This window comes from Pipistrellus kuhlii, unplaced genomic scaffold, assembly GCF_014108245.1.
Source record: "Pipistrellus kuhlii isolate mPipKuh1 unplaced genomic scaffold, mPipKuh1.p scaffold_m20_p_62, whole genome shotgun sequence".
Lineage (NCBI taxonomy): Eukaryota > Metazoa > Chordata > Mammalia > Chiroptera > Vespertilionidae > Pipistrellus > Pipistrellus kuhlii.
The window spans coordinates 923,256-942,113 of NW_023425565.1; the positions used below are offsets into that span (position 1 = coordinate 923,256).

The 18,858-nt window shown below is 45.3% G+C and overlaps 1 protein-coding gene and 1 pseudogene across 6 annotated transcripts; both read left to right on the plus strand.

The window, feature by feature from the left end:
- The first annotated feature begins 805 nt into the window (after positions 1-805).
- LOC118708700 lies at positions 806-1,618 on the plus strand (annotated as a pseudogene).
- Positions 1,619-6,642: 5,024 nt separating this feature from the next.
- PRXL2C (peroxiredoxin like 2C) lies at positions 6,643-16,819 on the plus strand. 6 transcript variants are annotated; one of them, XR_006740408.1, is made up of 7 exons: positions 6,643-6,870; positions 7,664-7,732; positions 8,706-8,759; positions 8,927-9,032; positions 12,813-12,944; positions 14,408-14,585; positions 15,773-15,883. XR_006740408.1 is itself a non-coding variant. In XM_036420119.2 (6 exons), exons 1-6 carry the CDS (start codon positions 6,643-6,645, stop codon positions 15,898-15,900), a joined length of 717 nt encoding a protein of 238 aa, XP_036276012.1. In that variant the 3' UTR covers positions 15,901-16,819. The 6 variants fall into 6 exon arrangements, 5 of the variants coding, with proteins under 5 accessions (XP_036276012.1, XP_045430997.1, XP_045430999.1 ...); XM_036420119.2 differs by lacking the exon at positions 14,408-14,585 and having other exon boundaries at positions 15,773-16,819; XM_045575041.1 differs by lacking the exon at positions 14,408-14,585 and having other exon boundaries at positions 15,844-16,819.
- The last annotated feature ends 2,039 nt before the right edge of the window (positions 16,820-18,858 follow it).

Below are 18,858 nucleotides of genomic sequence, written 5' to 3' on the forward strand. Positions count from 1 at the left end.
CTATAATATTATAACTAATAACTATTAATTATAACTGTATTTGACAAAGATTCCTATGTGCCTTCAGTATAAAACTTTCCTTTATGAGAGATAAAACAAACATTTGAGGCATTTTAGAGCCTATTGGGATGATCTACTAGTACAGCCAATTCTAGGTCAAGAGAAATTTTTCTTAAAATTCAAACCATTGAAGGATTGTCAAACTTGATTTTACCAAAAGATCAAATATTAAAGTATATTTAATATAGGCTAGTAAACTTCAGTTCCTTTATTAAAACATAGGCTAGTAAACTTCAGTTCCTTTATTAAAAGATGGTCCCTTTTTTATTAAATACCTGATTAATATAACATAATTATTTTACTAGAAAAGAACTGACCAAAATAAGGCTTATTTCCTAACTTCATTTGTCCTTGGGTGTGGACAGCAAATAACATTATAAGTGGATTTCTTCTATCAGTCTCCCTGAGTACTTTGGTGTAAGCTATTTACCCGCTGTTTAGGGAGGCACAATGAAAATCATTGACTTCTAAGTGTCCTTGGTTTAGGGAAGACAGAGTTTTCTAGATAGTTGCAAACTGCTGTTTAAATATATCCGTTTCCCTGTTCTGCTTGTCCTGGCTTACTGGCCTGTATCATTTAGTTAATTTCCTTTTAACATTTCTTTTCCTTCTTATTACATACACAACCTTCACAAATTTCACACTTCCAAATTAGCCTTTAAGCCTTCCTTCTTTGGGTTTTGGGATTCTTCTCCCTCTCTGCCCGGGTTTGCCATTTCTGCCTCTTTGCCATTTCTGCCTCGGGGCTGCTGATAGCAAGATGACTTCAGGAAATACCAAAACACCCTGCCCCCAACTTCAAAGTCACAGCTATTTTGCCAGATGGTCAGTTCAAAGATATCAGCCTATCTGACTACAAAGGAAAAGTGGTGTTCTTCTTTATCCTCTTGACTTTGCCTTTGTGTGCCCCATGGAGATCATTGCTTTCAGTGATGGGGCAGAAGAATTTAAGAAACTCAACTGCCAAGTGATTGGTGCTTCTGTCACCTGGCGTGGATCAACACACCCAGGAAGCAAGGAGGACTGGGACCCATGAACATTCCTTTGGTGTCAGATCCCAAGCACACCATTGCTCAGGACTATGGGGTCTTAAAGGCTGATGAAGGCATCTCATTCAGGGGCCTCTTTATCATTGATGATAAAGGTATCCTTCGCCAGATCACTGCAATGACCTTCCTGTTGGCCGCTCTGTGGATGAGACTCTGAGACTAGTTCAGGCTTTCCAGTTCACTGACAAACATGGGGAAGTGTGCCCCGCTGGCTGGAAACATGGCAGTGACACCATCAAGCCTGATGTCCAGAAGAGCAAAGAATATTTCTCTAAGCAGAAGTGAGCACTGGGTCATTATAGGGTCATATGGCGATGTACAGCCATGAGAACAGAACCTCTCTTCTATTATTGTCATGCTTAAAACAAAGTCTTAGAGTTAGCCCAGATGGGGCCTTTCCTGTAGGGCTTGGGGAGGGTCAGCCATACTTCTCAGGAGGAAATTATCTCCTGAACAGTAGTGGGACATCACCTTTTGGTCTTTTGTAGTTTCTATTAAACTTGAACTGAAAAATAAATAAATAAATAAACCTTCCTTCTTTGTCCTTCAATAATGCAAAGCTATGCCTCAGACATTCCATTAAGTATTTCTACTCTAATATTCTTTCTTTCTGTCACACCTTCAGCAACTTGTATGGCCTTTTCTTTCCTTCCTTCCTTCCTTCCTTCCTTCCTTCCTTCCTTCCTTCCTTCCTTCCTTCCTTCCTTTAAAATGTATTAGAATTCTTCACTTTTAGAAACCTTAATGATTTTTCAATAATTACCAAAAAGTAAACAATCAGCATTTCTTAGCTTACTTTTATGAACGCATTTTAAATACACTTTTACTTTCAAGAAAATATACCTTCAACAAAATACAAGAGACCTTCTGTGATAAAAACTAAAAGCAGGCAAATTAAAACGTGTAACATTATGTTAGTTTTCTGTTTTTGCCTTTCTTATTCTTCTTTTTTTTTAAATCAATCTTTATTGTTCATATTATTACAAAGGTTCCTCATTTCTTCCCCCCTCCACCAGGTTCCCACCCCACCCTCCGCCCCCTCCTCATCCCCCATTGTCCTCATCCATAGGTGCACAGTTTATGTTCAGTCTCTTCCTCCCTCCCTTTCCCCGATAGTAAATCCCTTTTCAGATAGTAAATCAGTTACTTAGCATTCTCTCATATCAATAATACCTCCACATGCCCAAGGATACACTTCACACAAAAAACATTTCCAAATAGGTCAACCAGCCTCATCCAGGCCCCACCCAAGGCACTCACAGATCAACACCCCAGCGCTATACTAACTCAACACATCCAGATATAAGCCTTTATCATTTGATTCAGCAGACCCTCAAGTTCCCGCAAAAGTTTCCAGCCATGTCTGAGAGGCCGCCGTGGGGCAGGGGCAGGCGAGGAGTGAGCTGTTCCGGGCCTGGCTGCTCCGGGCCTGGCCTCTGTTTCTCTGGTTCGTTCCACAACCAGCTGCTCTGGGTCTGGCCACTGCCACTCCCGACCTAGTTGCTCTGGACTTGGCTGCTGCTGCTCCAGGCCTGGCCGCACCCGACCCGGCTGCTCTGGGCCCGGTTGCTCCGGGCCCGGCCTCCGGGCCCGGCCGCTCCGGGCCTGGCTGCTCCCAGCCTGGCAGCCGCTGCTCTGGGCCTGGCCGCACAAGACCCGATTGCTCCGGGCCTGGCCACTCCCAGCCTGGCAGCTGCTGCTCCGGGCCTGGCCGCACCCGACCCGGCTGCTCTGGGCCCGGCTGCTCCAGGCCCGGCCGCTCCGGGCTCTTATTCTTATGTACATAGATTTTCTGAGCCTCTTTAAACAGCTTTTCTACACTTCTATTCTTCCAGTTCTCCACCTTTGCAGTTTTCTTGAGATGTTAGGCCAACTATTGGTGACAAAATGAAATTTTTAATATTTCTTGGCCCAACAGGTCCATTTTGGAAGAAAATTGAGCAGTGTCTTACAAAACTAAATATATTCTTACCAATATGAACCAGCAATCATACACACAGGAGTTGAAAACTTATGTCTAACAGAAACACACACTTTGAAACCTATATGTTCATGTTGACCAAGGTCCCCCAATGAATTTAATGAAAAAAAAATACTGCATACCAATGTTTACATCAGCATTAGTCACAGTTGTCAAACTTGGAAGCAACCAAGATGCCCTGAGGTAGAGGATGGGTAAATACTGTGTGTGGAGCATCCAAACAATGGAATGCTATTTGACATCAGACAGAAGTCATGAAAGACAATGAGGAATTGGAAATACATATGGCAGTTGACCCTAAAATAATATGGGTTTGAACTGCATGGGCCCGCTTATAAGCAGACTTTTTCAATAAACACCTCTACTGGGGTATTTTGGGTTTTTTTTATTATTGATTTTAGAGAGAGTGGAAGGGAGGAGAAAGAGAGAGAGTGAGAGAGAGAAACACCAATTTTTTTTGTCCCACTTATTTATGCATTCATTGATTGATTCTTGTATGTGCTCTGACTGGGGATCAAACCCACAACCTTTGCATATCAGGATGATGCTCTAAGCAACTGAGCTACCCAGCCAGGGCCATGCTCTATAATTGGAAGTCAGTGGATGTGGAGGACTGACTGTCTGCATTGATCTATGCCATTTTAACTAAGAGACTTGAGCATCTGCAGGTTTGGGTATCTACGGGGGTCTTGGAACCAACCCCCCTTGGATATTGAGGATAAAGTTTAGGGGGAATCAACGTTATGGGAGGATTTCCCACTGCATTGTGTGTGTGTGGGGGGGGGGGGGGGGGGGAGCCTACGTTCCACATTGTTCCAAGGATCAACTGTAGTAACTGAAAGAAGACAACCCACAAAGTCTACATATTGTATGATTCCAACCATATGACATTCCGAAACAGGCAAAACTATGGGGACAATAAAAAAAATCAGTGGTTATAAGGGTTGGGTGAGAGGGAGAGATGAACAGATGAAGCACATAGGATTTCTGGGGCAGTGAAACAGTGCTGTATGATGCTACAATGGGTACATGTCTTTACACGTTTGTCCAAACCCACAGAATGTACAGCCCAAGAGCGAACGGTAATTAAACGACAGACTTGGTGATAATGATGAGTAGATGCAGGTTCACTGATTGTAACACATGCACCCTATGGTGCGGGATGTTAATGCTGGAGAAGACTGAGTTTACAGGACCGGGGATGGGCAACTCTTCCTATTTCCTGTCAATTTTGCTGTGAACCTAAAACTTCTCTAAAAAATACAGCCCATCTTTTAAAATTATATTTAATCCCCACTTATATAACAGGTAACAGGGGTTTTGTTCAATTTATTTGATTATATAATTCTCTCTTTCCCTTATGTGAAAATTTTGATTACTTCTTTGCTTTATCCTGCAGAAGACATATAATAGTCTTGAAATCACAATGCTAATACTGGCTACTACTACTAACATTATTAAAAAGACTTTAAGATTTCTTAGTATTCTGGTTTTATTTTTCTAATCAAAATACCCTTCTAGGGATGTAGAGTAAAAATGCTATGTTTTAGAGCATATGTGTCAAACACAAGTCCTGCGGGCCAAATCTGTCCCGCCAGGCCTTGCAATGTGGCCCGCACCACGCTGTCATCACTGCACTCCGCTGCGTTTCCATCACAATGACAGTTTATGACTGTTCAGTAAACCATTCGGCCCGAGATTTAGGCTGGATTTTAGATTTTGGCCCCTTCTCTGATTGAGTTTGACACCCCTATTTTAGAGTCATTTGAAATAGCTCTTTAATATGTGGATATGCCATCAGCTTGGAATACAGCTATGTTCATTTATGTTTATTTTTTTCAATTAAGGGATTATATTACAATTGAATTAGCCAGCAAAAAGGCTCATACTAGAGTCAAAACTTACTTTCGTACTTAACTCTGTGGTTTTCTCTCAGTTTGTCCAGTTTTTTTTTTTCAAACAGAAGAGTTCACTGGACCTACGACATAATAGGTGCTAAATAAGTGAGTGTTGATTATTAAATGGATGAGTAAGTAAACAAATAGACTTACCATCTTTACTTCTCTTCAGTGATGGATTTCCCAACAATCCAAACAACTAGATTACAATTCAACATGAAATGAGAATGTTTCCCTAAATTCAAGAATTCCTGCATTTCAAACTGGCTTTTACATAACTGATGAAACATTATTTCTTCATCTGTTTACTAAATGGTTGTTTACTATTTACTAACTTCATAAAGAAATACTCAATGACATGGACTGGCAAGTTTTAAAGAAAGAATAAAAAGGTTGGTTCCCTTTGCCAGGCTGATGTGGCTCAGTGGTTAAGCATCTACCTATGAACCAGGAGGTCAGGATTGATTCCCCCACAGGGCGCATGCGGGCTGCTAGCTCAGATCCCCAGTGTGGGGCATGCAGGAGGCAGCCCAGCAATGATTCTCTCATCACTGATGTTTCTATGTCCCTTTCCCTCTCCCATTCTCTCTGAAATCAATAAAAAAATATATATGCATATTTTAAAAATGTAACTCTACACTTAAGATCTGTATGTACACCATTAATGATTACTTGGGAAAGAAAGTGGCAGGGACTGGGTTAAAAACGGAATATAAGCTAACACAGTAGCAATGCTATTGGATCCCATATATGGTTGTCCTGGGTAAGGAAATCCTGGGCACCTGGTTCTCCTAAGAAAGAACTCAGGTCAGTTGGAGAGACTGCTTTCTTCCTAAATAACCCTTGTCTCGCCTTGGACCCATCTTACTCTTCCTACACCAGGAGTGTTTCTGTCAGCAACGCCCAGGCATCCAGACCTGCGGGGCGGGGTGGAAACCGAAAGCCGCACATCCTCACCTCGGAGCCGCTGGATGCAGCAGCTCAACCCAGTGACCCACTCCATGAGCAGCCCGCTTCCGGCTCCCTGTGCCTCCCGCCACGCCCGGCCTACACAAGCCCCGCCTCCCGCTGCGCCCGGCCTCCACAAGCCCCGCCTCCGCAAGCCCCGCCTCCCACTGCGCCTGGCCTCCACAAGCCCTGCCTCCCACAAGCCCCGCCTCCACAAGCCCCGCCTCCGCAAGCCCCGCCTCCCACTGCGCCCGGCCTCCACAAGCCCGGCCTCCACAAGCCCTGCCTCCCACAAGCCCCGCCCCGCAAGCCCCGCCTCCGCAAGCCCCGCCTCCCACTGCGCCCGGGCCTACACAAGCCCTGCCTCCCACAAGCCCCGCCCCACAAGCCCCGCCTCCGCAAGCCCCGCCTCCCGCTGCGCCCGGCCTCCACAAGCCCCGCCTCCCGCTGCGCCCGGCCTCCACAAGCCCTGCCTCCCACAAGCCCCGCCCCACAAGCCCCGCCTCCGCAAGCCCCGCCTCCCGCTGCGCCCGGCCTCCACAAGCCCTGCCTCCCACAAGCCCCGCCCCCACAAGCCCCGCCTCTCGCGCACTCCGCCTCCCAAAGCCGCCCCCCAGCCCTCCGCTGAGCCCCGCCTCCCCATGACCCTGTGCCCACCTCGGCGCCTCCGTGTCCCACTCACTCGGGCCCGCGAAGTCAGGGCGCGATGGCCGCCCCGGTCCTGGCCCCGATCACACAGCAGGTCAGCGGCCGCACCGCCACAGTCCCGGTCCCGGGCGGCCCCGCCGCTGCTGCGCTGGTCCCGAGCGGCCCCGCGCGCGGGCAGCCACTGGCCGCCGCCGTGGCCGGGCTTCCGGTGCTGGACGCGGACGGGAGGCGGGTGCCGTTCGGCGCGCTGTTCCGGGAGCGCCGGGCCATCGTAGTCTTCGTGCGGGTGAGCGCGGGCGGCGGCCCGACCGGCGCAGGGACCTCGGCCGCAGCTGGGGTGGAGGTGGCCTCCCCAGCCCGCGCGGGGAGACCCTCGGGGCCCCGGAGGGCGGGGTCCACGGCGGACTCCGCCCGGCCCTTCCCATGGCCGCCCACTAGGGGCGTCCGACCGCGCCGGCGAGGCCCTGTCTTCAGCCGGAGGAGGCCGAGGGGACGGGTGCGGCCCGCTTTAAAGTGCATCGGGCGTCCCGATACCTTTTCCACCCAACCGGGGCGCTGGGTTAGCGCCCTTTCCACCCAACCGGGGCGCTGGGTTAGCGCCCTTTCCACCCAACCGGGGCGCTGGGTTAGCGCCCTTTCCACCCAACCGGGGCGCTGGGTTAGCGCCCTTTCCACCCAACCGCGGCGCTGGGTTAGCGCCCTTTCCACCCAACCGCGGCGCTGGGTTAGCGCCCTTTCCACCCAACCGGGGCGCTGGGTTAGCGCCCTTTCCACCCAACCGGGGCGCTGGGTTAGCGCCCTTTCCACCCAACCGGGGCGCTGGGTTAGCGCCCTTTCCACCCAACCGGGGCGCTGGGTTAGCGCCCTTTCCACCCAACCGGGGCGCTGGGTTAGCGCCCTTTCCACCCAACCGGGGCGCTGGGTTAGCGCCCTTTCCACCCAACCGGAGCGCTGGGTTAGCGCCCTTTCCACCCAACCGGGGCGCTGGGTTAGCGTTGTGCGAAACGAAGCTCTTGGTCTTTACGGAACCCGGAGGGTGCCCGTCGCTAACTTGTTCTTTTTGCCGGTTGGGGTCCCAGCATTTCCTGTGTTACACCTGCAAGGAGTACGTGGAAGATCTGGCCAAAATCCCCAGGAGTTTCTTGCAAGTAAGTCTCCTGAGCGTGAGCAGCAGCGTGCCCGCCTCCGGACCCTGTGCGGTGGCCGCATTGATAAGCAGCGCAGCGGGGGTCGGCGAGGAGCCGCTTATCCCTGTTATCAGCTTCCCGGCCTCCCCAGCGCCCCCTAAGGGAGGGGCGCATTAGAGACCCATCCCCGGCTTTTAAACATGCTGACCACAGGAATGCTTTTGGTGTTACCTAGTAACGTGCCTATCCACAAATGTTGAATGATAATGACCAAAAACACAAATGCTGGCAATTATTGAGATTTCTTTCCTTTATTTTGTAATAAGAACACCACATAGTTGTTCATTATAGGAAAATACTAATATAGCTTAAAAGTGAAAAATTGTATTAGTAATGGGGTGCACATTCCACATCCCTATGACAACCTAACACGTGTGTTTTTCCTCAGGCACATACATGGAGATTTGTCCCCAGGTGAGCTTTCAAGTGAAGACCTTGGGCAGCCTTTGTAAAACTCAGATCTTGGTTCCCCAGACCTTACCATTGGGATGTGAGAAAATAAAACTGATTAAATAATGCTACTTTAATCATTTTTATTCTTTGCTAAAATATTTTTATTGATTTATTTTAGAGAGGAAGAGAGAGGGAGAGAGAAACCTCATGTGGAGAGTGAAACATCAATAGGCTGCCTCCTGCACGCCCCCTAGCGGGAACTGAGCCCACGTCCTTTTGGTGCTAACTGCAGGACTATTTTTTTTTTTTAAGTACACCTTTGGGGGAGTGTAGGGAATTATTGACTATATTAAAGTTCTTACTTAGCAAAAGATCATCAGAATGAAACATTTTACATACATTTCTTTGACTCACACACTTTTCCCATTTATTCCATTCTTCCAGGAGCCTATAGAGGCTTTGGAATGGAATGATGAGGGGAAGTTGTAGGAAACATAATTTCTAATAGTATTTACATGTACCTATGTTTTTTCTCCTAAAGGAGGCAGATGTCACCCTTATAGTGATTGGACAGTCATCCTACCATCATATTGAGGTAACTGTATAACAAATTGAAAAATTAGCAGATTAAAACTAACAGACATAGCAAGAATATGATTTGAACCACTAAATGTAGGTTATATTTACTGAAATTAAGGTATATTATAATTACTTTTCTCTCACTTTTTTCTTATAAAGATCTCACATATTCTCTTTTTGTAGCCTTTCTGCAAACTGACTGGGTATTGTCATGAAATCTACGTTGATCCTGAGAGAGAAATTTATAAAAGATTGGGAATGAAAAGAGGTGAAGAAGTTACCTCCTCAGGTAACTTACACATGACATGTCTCAAGTAGAAAACACTAATGATGTATTTTTTACATTTGAATCTACATGCTTAGGGAAGCAAATGGCAAGTTAATAACTCAGACTGTTTTTTTATGATTCCTGTAAACGGTCCAGATACACCAGACCCTAAGAGATTCCTTTCTGGGGGTGTAATGACATGGAAAGCTGAGAAGTACTAAGCATAAAGTGCTGTGGTGTGTGTGTGTGTGTGTGTGTGTGTGTGAGATGAAAATATTTTAAAAGATATTGCAGTGCTAACCCCGACTAATAGAAGTGAGAAAAATGGCTTTTACGTGTTTTTAAAATGAGTACATTTTACTTTTACGGTTAAAAGAAAATTATTGCTTAAACTAATATATTTTTACTAGGGGCCCAGTGCACGAATTCTTGCACCTTGAAAGGAACTGTGAGCCGTGAGGCTGTGGTGGGCAGAGGGGCGAGTCTCAGCCCATCCTATGCGCGCACCTCCCCCCTCCTTCTGCCACTGCCCCTGTCTCCTGTCTGCCAGCAGCCCCGCCCCTGCCACCACTGTCCCAGCCGCTGACGGCACTGACTCCTCTCATATCTGCTGACAGTGTGGAGCAATTAGGGCCGGTGCCAGCAGCAGGTGCAAGTGGAGCCGGCACCGTCAGTAGGTGTGAGTGATGGCTGCTACTCCCATCACTCCTCAGGAGCAGGGGGAGGTGGAGAAGCCATCTGAGGCAATCAGGGCCAGCAGCTGCCACACGCACCTGCTGATGGCACCGAGCAATAGAAGCTGGCAGTGGGTGCGATTGGTGGCTCTGGTGCTGGCACTGGGTACAAGTGGGGTCGGTGCCGACGGCAGGTATGAGTATCTGGTGGGACCACGGGGCACGGGAGCAAAGAATTTTCAGTAACCACCAGAGGCTCACTCTGATGATAGCGACCGGTGCCCCATCTTGGTCTGGTGCCCCCACTCACCTGCTCCACCATCCCGCCACGGCTGATGCCCAGCATGTTTTGCGCAAGCCCCCTGGTGGTCAGGGCACGTCATAGCAACCAGTTGTTAGGTTGTTCAGTTCTGCCAATTGGTCTATTTGCATGTTAGGGTTTTATATATATAGATACCTTATCTTCATGACTTTGAATACTTTATGTCCTTTCATTGATGAAATCTTGGTTTCATTTGAAGCCCAACTCAAAGGGGCTCTCACTAGCTCTTTGATTGGGAGTAAATGCTCCCCTCGCTGTATATAACGGCACCTTGTATTCCTTGTATACTTAGTTACTGCGTGTAAAGTGGCTGGGAGTGTAGTTAGTTGAAGAGTTTGATGTTTTATTCATCATTATGTGGTCCACATTCCCTGCCCTTAGCACAGTTCTTTATAATTAATAGAGCTTGGCCAGCGCCAGGTGAGCTGCTAATCTGCGGTTTAGGTTGGAAGAACTTGGCCCTGAGATGCCAGTAAGAGATCTCAAACTCGGATCATTCATCTCCACAAACATTATTGAGCTCTGGCTAGTGACAACTGCTGTGCTGGTGCTCCGGGGGGTGGTGGTAGAGGACAGACACAGCCCTGCCCTCTGGCACATCCTCTGCCGTGAGAGCCAGAAGCAAACAGCTCATTCCGATCCAGGTGGAGGGTTTGTAAGAGGAAAGCATGTGCTGGGGATACCTGCTCCAGAAGAGTGAGGGGAGAGCGTATCTGGGAAGGCTTCTCAGAGGAGGTGGTCTAAGCTCACTTTTTAAATGTTATTGATTTTTTTTTTTTTTTTTAGAGAGAGGAAAAGAGAGGGAGTGAGATATAGAAACATTGATTGGCTGCTTCCTGCACGCCCCCTACTGGGGATCAAGTCCCCAACGCAGGCATAGCTTTCATGATGGTACCCAGTCAGTTGCAGGAATGGACCCAGTGACCTCTTGGTGCATGGGAGGAAGCTCAATCCCCTGAGCCACACCGGCCAGGCTAAGCTCACTCTGGGGAAGTCCAGGTCCGCGCATCTGGCCAGAGTCTAAAAGGCAGTTTGGGAATTGGTGTGAGCCAAGGGGCAGGATGTGGGCCAATTCATGGGGTGTATGGAGTGACTGTTCTGGAGGCAGTGTGCGGGTGGGGCTCGTACAAGTGCTTAAAGTGACAAGTTATGACGCAGTCACACTCCAGGGTGAGGAAGGACTGGAACCCACCACCAGAGCCAGTGATGTGTGAGAAGGTTGTAATGAAGGGCGGGAAAGAAGTGAGGCCTGAAGTCCTAGGAGTGGGTCACAGGAGGGGACGGATTGGGAAACTATGAGTGAGTTAACATGACCCATTTCTAATGCTTTTAAAGAAAGCAGCTTAAACTTCACGAAAGCTGTTGGTGAGCTGGCATAGACACTGAGTTCGCACCTTTTCTCTCTGTAGTGAAGGAACTTTCAGAGTGCCGGTGTGGACTCACTCTTGGATAGGCTGATTTCCGGTACTGCAATGGAGTCTCAGTGTGTGTGTGTCTCTGTCTCACTTAGCACTTTAGATGTAAACTGTGAGTTTCCCTTCAGTAGCACCTCCCCATGCATTGCCTCAAGATAAGGATTTGAATTCTAGACAAAACATATCCTGTGATTACAAGAGTGGGTCTAGTCACATTTTTAAGCCTCTTTGGCTTATATAAAAAATACTATATTTCCAAACAGAAAATATTAGGATCTTATAATTTTAAAAATTCCTTCTTGAAACAGTATAAATCTCAGTCAAATTCAGAATAGTCCTCCTTGGGATCAACACACTAAAAATACTATACAACTATTATATAAATTTATTTTATTGTTATTTTAATCCTCACCCGAGAAGTGAGGACATTTTTACAATTGATTTTAGAGAGAGTGGAAGGGGGGGGGAGAGAGAAACATTGATGTGACAGAGACACATCCGTTGGTTGCATCCCACAGGAGTGTGCTTCTCAGCAGAGACTGTTAAATTCTAGGCTCTGGAACCTCCTTCAGTTGAAGTTCTAACAATTCAGAAATACCAAATGACCTCTTCTTGGACAGGAGGAGATAGTTTCGATTTCTGAATATTTATTGTAGGTGAAGAATCCTATAAAACAGTAAAATTTAGCCTTTCCCCATGTCTTCAAGTGAATGCTCCTGTGTTTGTTTCTTGGTAAGATGACTGCATTCTGATGTAAATATGAAAGAAATGGAGGAGTTCATGAGATGGAGGAAAATAACAGGAATCTGGGAATACTAAGAAATCAGGCAATTGGCCCAGGCTGGGTAGCTCAGCTGGTGAGAGCATCGTCCCCATATGCCACAGCTGCAGGTTCGATCTCTGGTCAAGGCACATACAAGAATCAACCAATGAATGCATGAACAAGTGGAACAATTCTCTCCCCCCCCCCCCCTTCTTCCGTCCCTCTCTCCCTTCTGTCCTCTCCTCCCTCCCTTTTTCTTTAAAGTCAAGAAATAAAAAAGTTTAAAAAGATATCCTCACCCAGGGACACTTTTGCCCCCAGGGGACATTTGACTTTGTCTGGAGAATTTTCATTCATCACAACTTGGAGGGTAGTGGGTGCCATGTCATCTAGTGGGTGTAGATGGCAAGGGGGCTGCTAAGCACCCAACATCGCACCCAACATCACACAGGACAAAGAATGATCTCGTCTGAAGCATCAGTACTGGAAGGCTGAGAAACAGTTCTTTGAAGGAAAAATAGACAAAAGTTAAGATGACACACAAAAAAGAGAAGGAGCAACGTTACCTTTTTAATATCTAATCGAATGTAAACTGATAGCATCTAAAGACACTTTCTAAATTTTCAGGACCGAGCCCCCATATAAAGTCAAACATCCTCTCAGGAAGCGTTTGGAGCCTGTGGCGGGCGGTGACCGGCCCTCTGTTTGATTTCCAAGGAGATCCAGTTCAGCAAGGCGGGACCCTCATTGTAGGTCCAGGTAAGCATCAAAGCCCAGACCCAAAGGGCACTTCGTGCGCTTTAGAAGTCCAGGGGCTACCTGCTTTCTTCGTAAAACAGCGAGCACGTAAAAATGGGCAGCTTGCCACGGCAGCCGTCAGGATGCTGTGCTTTCTCGGGGGCACTTTGTGCTTTCAAAGGCTTGTGTGTATTTTGATGTCTGTCTCTTGGATGTAATGTGCCCATCATTCTAGGCCCCAGGGTCTTCAGGTATTTGGGACAGGAAGTCAGCGGTGGTTTGGTGGACTCTAAGTGGCTATAACACTTGAAAGAAACTCAATGGAAGCCATGGCCAGTGGCTCCATTGGTTAGAGCATCATCCTGTACACCAAAGGGTTGTGGATTAGATATATGCTCAAGGCACATACATAGTTATGGGTTCGATCCCTGGTCGGTGCGTGTATGGTATGCAACTGATGGATGTTTCCCTTTCACATTGATATTTCCCTCTTTGCCTCTCTTTCAAATCAATAATAATAAAAAAAAATCCTTGGTCTCACTGATGTGGCTCAGTGGTTGAGCGTGGACCCATGAACCAGGAGGTCATAGTTCAATTCCAGGTCAGGGCATATGCCCAGGTTTTGGGCTCTATCCCCAGTGGGGGAAGGGGGTGCAAGAGGCAGCCAATTGATAATTCTCTCTCATCATTGTTATTCCTCTCTCTCTCTCTCTCTCTCTCTCTCTCTCTCTGTCTCTCTCTCTCTCCCTCCCTCCCTCCCTTTCCCTGAAAATCAATAAAACCATTAAAAAATAAATAAAAACATATCCTTGAGTGAGGATTGGGCGGGGGGCGGGGGGAAGGAAGTTCAGTGGAGGTGAACATTCCAAGTAGGAGAAAGTCATCAGCACTTTTTTGGGTCAGTAGATGAGTGAACCTGGGTAATTAGTTCTCTCTAACAAAATGAGGAGATTTGGTCCATTCGAAAAGCACATCGGCCCCAGAGACAGCGCATTCAATAACAGTTACAAAAGCCCATGCTTCCACGGCTTTATTGATCAGTTTGGAGCACTTGGAACTCCTTTGGCTTCGCTCTGCTCAGTATGTGAAGACTGAATCTCGGCCACCTCCCAGGACTGCAGTCAGGGACAAACACTCACAGTGACAGTGCCAAAAAGCAGTTATAAACTGTTTTCTGGGTTCTTCCTCTTTAAAATGGTCCTGGTTAGTGAATGTAGCTTCTAAGAGTTATAAAATTCACACTTACTTTAATCCATTCTATATAGCTAGAAGGAACTTAGAAGATTTTTGTCCAAACAGTATGATTTTGGGGCCTGTTGTGTGTGGAGCACTATTATACAAGCTAAACTCTGTTACTTAAGCTCCCTTTCCCTCTCGGTGCACACCAGTTAGACCCGCGAGATGAAGCTGTGTTTATGAGGAGTCCTATAATTCACCCGGAACAACAGTAGCCACGTTTCCGATGGACTGGTTTCTGTCCTCAGGTTGGATGGTGTTTTCTGAGCCCCTCCTCTCCATGTCTCGGTGCCACCGGCTCCCACGTTCAGTGTGTAAGGATGAGAGCGCAGGGAGAGTGTCCTTTGTGTCCAAGTTGGGAACCACTTACTAGGAGATTTTGATGCTACCTCCTGGAGGAAATAGCTCATCTAAGGAAAAAGCCAGGTGTGTGTGTTTATACACATCTGTATCATGGTTAAGCCAGTATTTCATTTGCTTTATTTGTATTATTTGATAATAAGCCAGTTTATGATATTAAATCTCTAGTGATGACTAAAGATAGCAGATAAGTACAGTGCAAAAGACATGCCTCTAATAATGTTTCCTTAATTTATTGTTTTAAGTTAAAATTCTCATCTTGAGCCCAAGAATATAAATAAACAGAACTGGACTATAAATTATGACTTATTTATATTTGAGCAGTCAAAGAATTGTAGACATAGAAGTGATTGTTTTAATGTCCTTATTTTCAGCTCCTTTGGTCTGCAGTTATAATGCAGATAGCCTTTTTAAAAATATTTTTTATTTGGGGGGTGGCTGAAGATGTACAAAGGAGGGGAACACCTATAATAATGTCAACATTAAAATTTTTTTAACAAATAAAAATAACAGGAAAATAAAAAGATACTTGCAAAGTGAAAAGAAAAATATCTTTTTATTTTTAGAGAGAGTGGGAGAGAGAGAAATATCGATGTGAGAGTGGAACCTCAATGGCTACCCTGCACGCCCACTATGGAGCATGAAACCCTGGCCTGTGCCCTGGCCTGTGCCCTGGCCGGGAATAGTGTGGGCAATCTTTCAGTGCACAGGACAGCGCCAGCCAACCGAGCTACACCGGCCAGTGTGCACAGGACAGCGCCAGCCACCGAGCTACACCGGCCAGTGTGCACAGGACAGCGCCAGCCACCGAGCTACACCGGCCAGTGTGCAGACAGCCTCGTAAATCAGTATTGGGGAGTGAACATTTTTAAGCGAGTGATTTATTCCATTATTACATTTCAGAAACAGATGTGATTTTCTAGCTTGCTATCTATGTCATTTTCATTTTCTGCCTGTTTGACGGGATATTTTATTTAACTATAACCTAATACAAGGTCATAATTTAAGAATGGTGCCCCTTGAATCTCATAAACATTAAGTATCACTCTTATTTAACCACATTCTTGTCATGCTTTATTACCTTAATTTAAAATTATTATGGCACTACACATAAAATATAATGTACTCTGGGTGATTAATTTTTTCCTGTGAACTAATTAAAAGTTGACAAGCATCCTTAATTCTAGTAAGCAATAAATCCAATAGGTAATAATGTGTGCCAACCTCTGCCTTTTATTCTGATTGCCTTCTAGGTCATGACATCCATTTTATACACCGTGACAGCAACAGATTGGATCACAAACCCATCAACTCTGTTTTACAGCTTGTGGGAGTCCAGCAGGTGGACTTCACAGGCAGACCTTCAGTTATCCATGTGTGACAGACAGACTGTCACATTCAAATGGACCCTCAAGACATGGCGCAAAATGTTGGCATGTGTATCCTTGAGTAGTGTCTAGTTTGTCAGCCGTTGAGGAGTTCTGAAAACACAGAGACATGTACCAGTTAAACTGCAAGCTGAGAGGCATTGATTGTCAAAAATGTGATGTATATTTATAATTTTATGGCTTTTAAAGTTTTAAACAAATTTTATTTATACAAATAAAACTTTTTTGTGTTTTTTCTTTGTTACTCCTCTCTTGAGAATGTTTTCTCCATTCATTTCCAGAGAGAGTAGTATGGAAGGGAAGAGACACAGAGAGAGAAACATTAATTGAGAGAGACACATTGATTGGTTGCCTCCCGCATGCACCCTGACCCTGGGCGGGGATCGAGCCTGCAACCGAAGTATGTGCCCTTGACCGGAATTGAACCTGCATCCCTTCAATCTGTGGGCCAATGCTCTATATCCATGGAGCCAAAATAGCTAGGGCCAAATAAAATTTTAAAAGCCATAAAATAGTAAATACTATTCTTTTTACTTAGTGGATTGTCATTCTTTATTTTTTCTAGAATCTTAATATGAAATATCCCAGAAATTCTAATAAAAATTATCTCCAAGTTAAATACAGGATGGAGCAAAAGTAGGGGTTTATAGTTGCTCATATGGAAAAGAATACAATAATTACAAATAATAAACTCTGTTTTGTATACTCACAACTGTAAACCTACTTTTACCATGCCCTATATTGGTAATTATTAGCAAGTATAATACTGCATTGAATTTACAATTTTTTATCTAGCATATGAAGTCATACAAAAATATATATTTAAAGTATCCAAATATTTGAATATTTTCATGTACATATACTGCACAATCATGTTCTTAATAAAAATAAAATTGCTCATAAAATTGAAAATTAAGCAATTTTGTGCTATGTTTTATAATAAGGAAAGGCTGGTGGTAACCCAGATCCCTTTGCTGATTTTAGACTTAAAACTGCTGAGTCGTAGCTTACATAAAATTTATATACTTACAAATGTACACATTTCTTCTAAAATATATAAATGTTCTTTATGTGACTTCAGGGAAATATAGTTACATTTACAATACAGTGGTAAACTGCCTATCCAAACAAATGTTTAAACTTATAATAGGTGTATAAAATATATAAACACTAGAGGCCCAATGCACAAAATTGTGAGAGGGCACAGGGGAGGCTGAGGGACCCCACCAGTGTACGAACAGGGCCAGGGAGGGACTGTGGAAGGGCTCCAGGGCGTGTCCGGCCTGTCTCGTCTCACTCAGTCCTGATCTGCAGAACCCCGGCAGCAGCTCACCTACCGGTGAGAGCACTTGCCCCCTGGTGGTCAGTGCAGATCATAGTGAGTGGTTGAGCGGCCTTGGCATATCATTAGCACATTATGCTTTGATTGGTTCAATGACTGACCTGTTGACTGGACACTTTGCTTATTAGGCTTTTATATAAGATTTTCCACATCCAATAATATACTGGATTCAAAGTACCTTAAAACCTTCCTGCAATAAATACATAGAATACTGGATAAAAGAATAACATCTAACACATATATGGTGCTAATTATTTGCCAGATACTATTTCAAATGCTTTACATACAGTATGTTAGCTTTATAGAATTGATATCATCATCATCATCATCATCATTTTACAGAGAAAAAACAGCATCATTTTTAAAGCTGAGTTCATAAGAAAGTGAATAACTCCAGCAGGCTGACACTAGACACTGACGCCATGGGCTGCCCTTAGGGAATTAGAGAAGGCTAGTCCTTGTCCAACTCCAAGGCCTTGCAGGGGAGAGTTAAAGGCTACGGCATAAAGTACAACCTGTGACTTATGTCTAAGGGCTAAAACAGTGTAAGAATAGGGTACAACAGTGTAAGAATAAGCTACCATCACACCCATCCGTAGATCAAGGAACTCAGTGAGGACACGTGCTATATGCCTTCTGTAATGAACAGTTGGGGCAACAAGAATTACAACAAAATGAAAGTGAATGTTTAATATTTAAAAATCAAATGCTTTTGTTTCTCAAGATTAATGATGAGCTAGTAATTGAATAAAATTTTTGTTTTTGTTACTGTAGGAATCTCTTTCACGTCCCGTGTGGAAAGGGTTCCAATTCGGGGTTCAGGTTCTGGAGAAGGGCTGCACACAAATGAAAAGAGACTTGAAGAAATTCAATTTGGCGATATGGGGGGCCAGGCGGTAGTCCAACTCTAGCTGGGAGAGCGGAAACACTCCTGTGTGTTCCAGCCTCCAGCCCTGCCCTGCTAGTGTCGGTCTGCAATGACAGACAGGTTATTCTCTTAAACTGTAAGTCAACACCATCCCTTCAACACCAATGGATAAAAACCCAAACCCTCCAAACCTTCAACTCACCTTCCTGAGTGGAGAGAGATAGTGTGTTCATGACCTGGAACACTCAGCATGACCAATCTGAATGCTCCCCAAACCAAAGCAGACTAGAGATGCTGTAACAGATTCCATGCCATCAGATGAAGAGCTCAGCAGGCTTTCTGACAGAAAAAACTTTCTGTAGACAAAGGACTTAGAATATCCAAAACAACTTTTAAAAAGATAAAGTTGCAAGATTTACCTTACCTGTTTTTAAGACTTACAGTAAGGAGACACTCTTCAAGACAATATGGCATTAGCAAAAGGATTAATAAAGATCAAAGGAAGTGAAGAGAGTCCAGAAATAGAGCCATATGTGGTTTACTAGCTGAGTTCCCACAGAGGGGGCCAAGGCAATGCAATGTGGAAAGTGTATTATCAACAAATGGTGCTGACAGGTGGGGATGCAAAGGCAGAGGGATAAACATGGCAGTGTATGTTCTTCTGCTCCCAAAACTGAGAGTCTGCGGCCAGCACAGAAGGTAAAAGGCTCTCATACCCGGACTTCTTGGTTCAAGACTGGG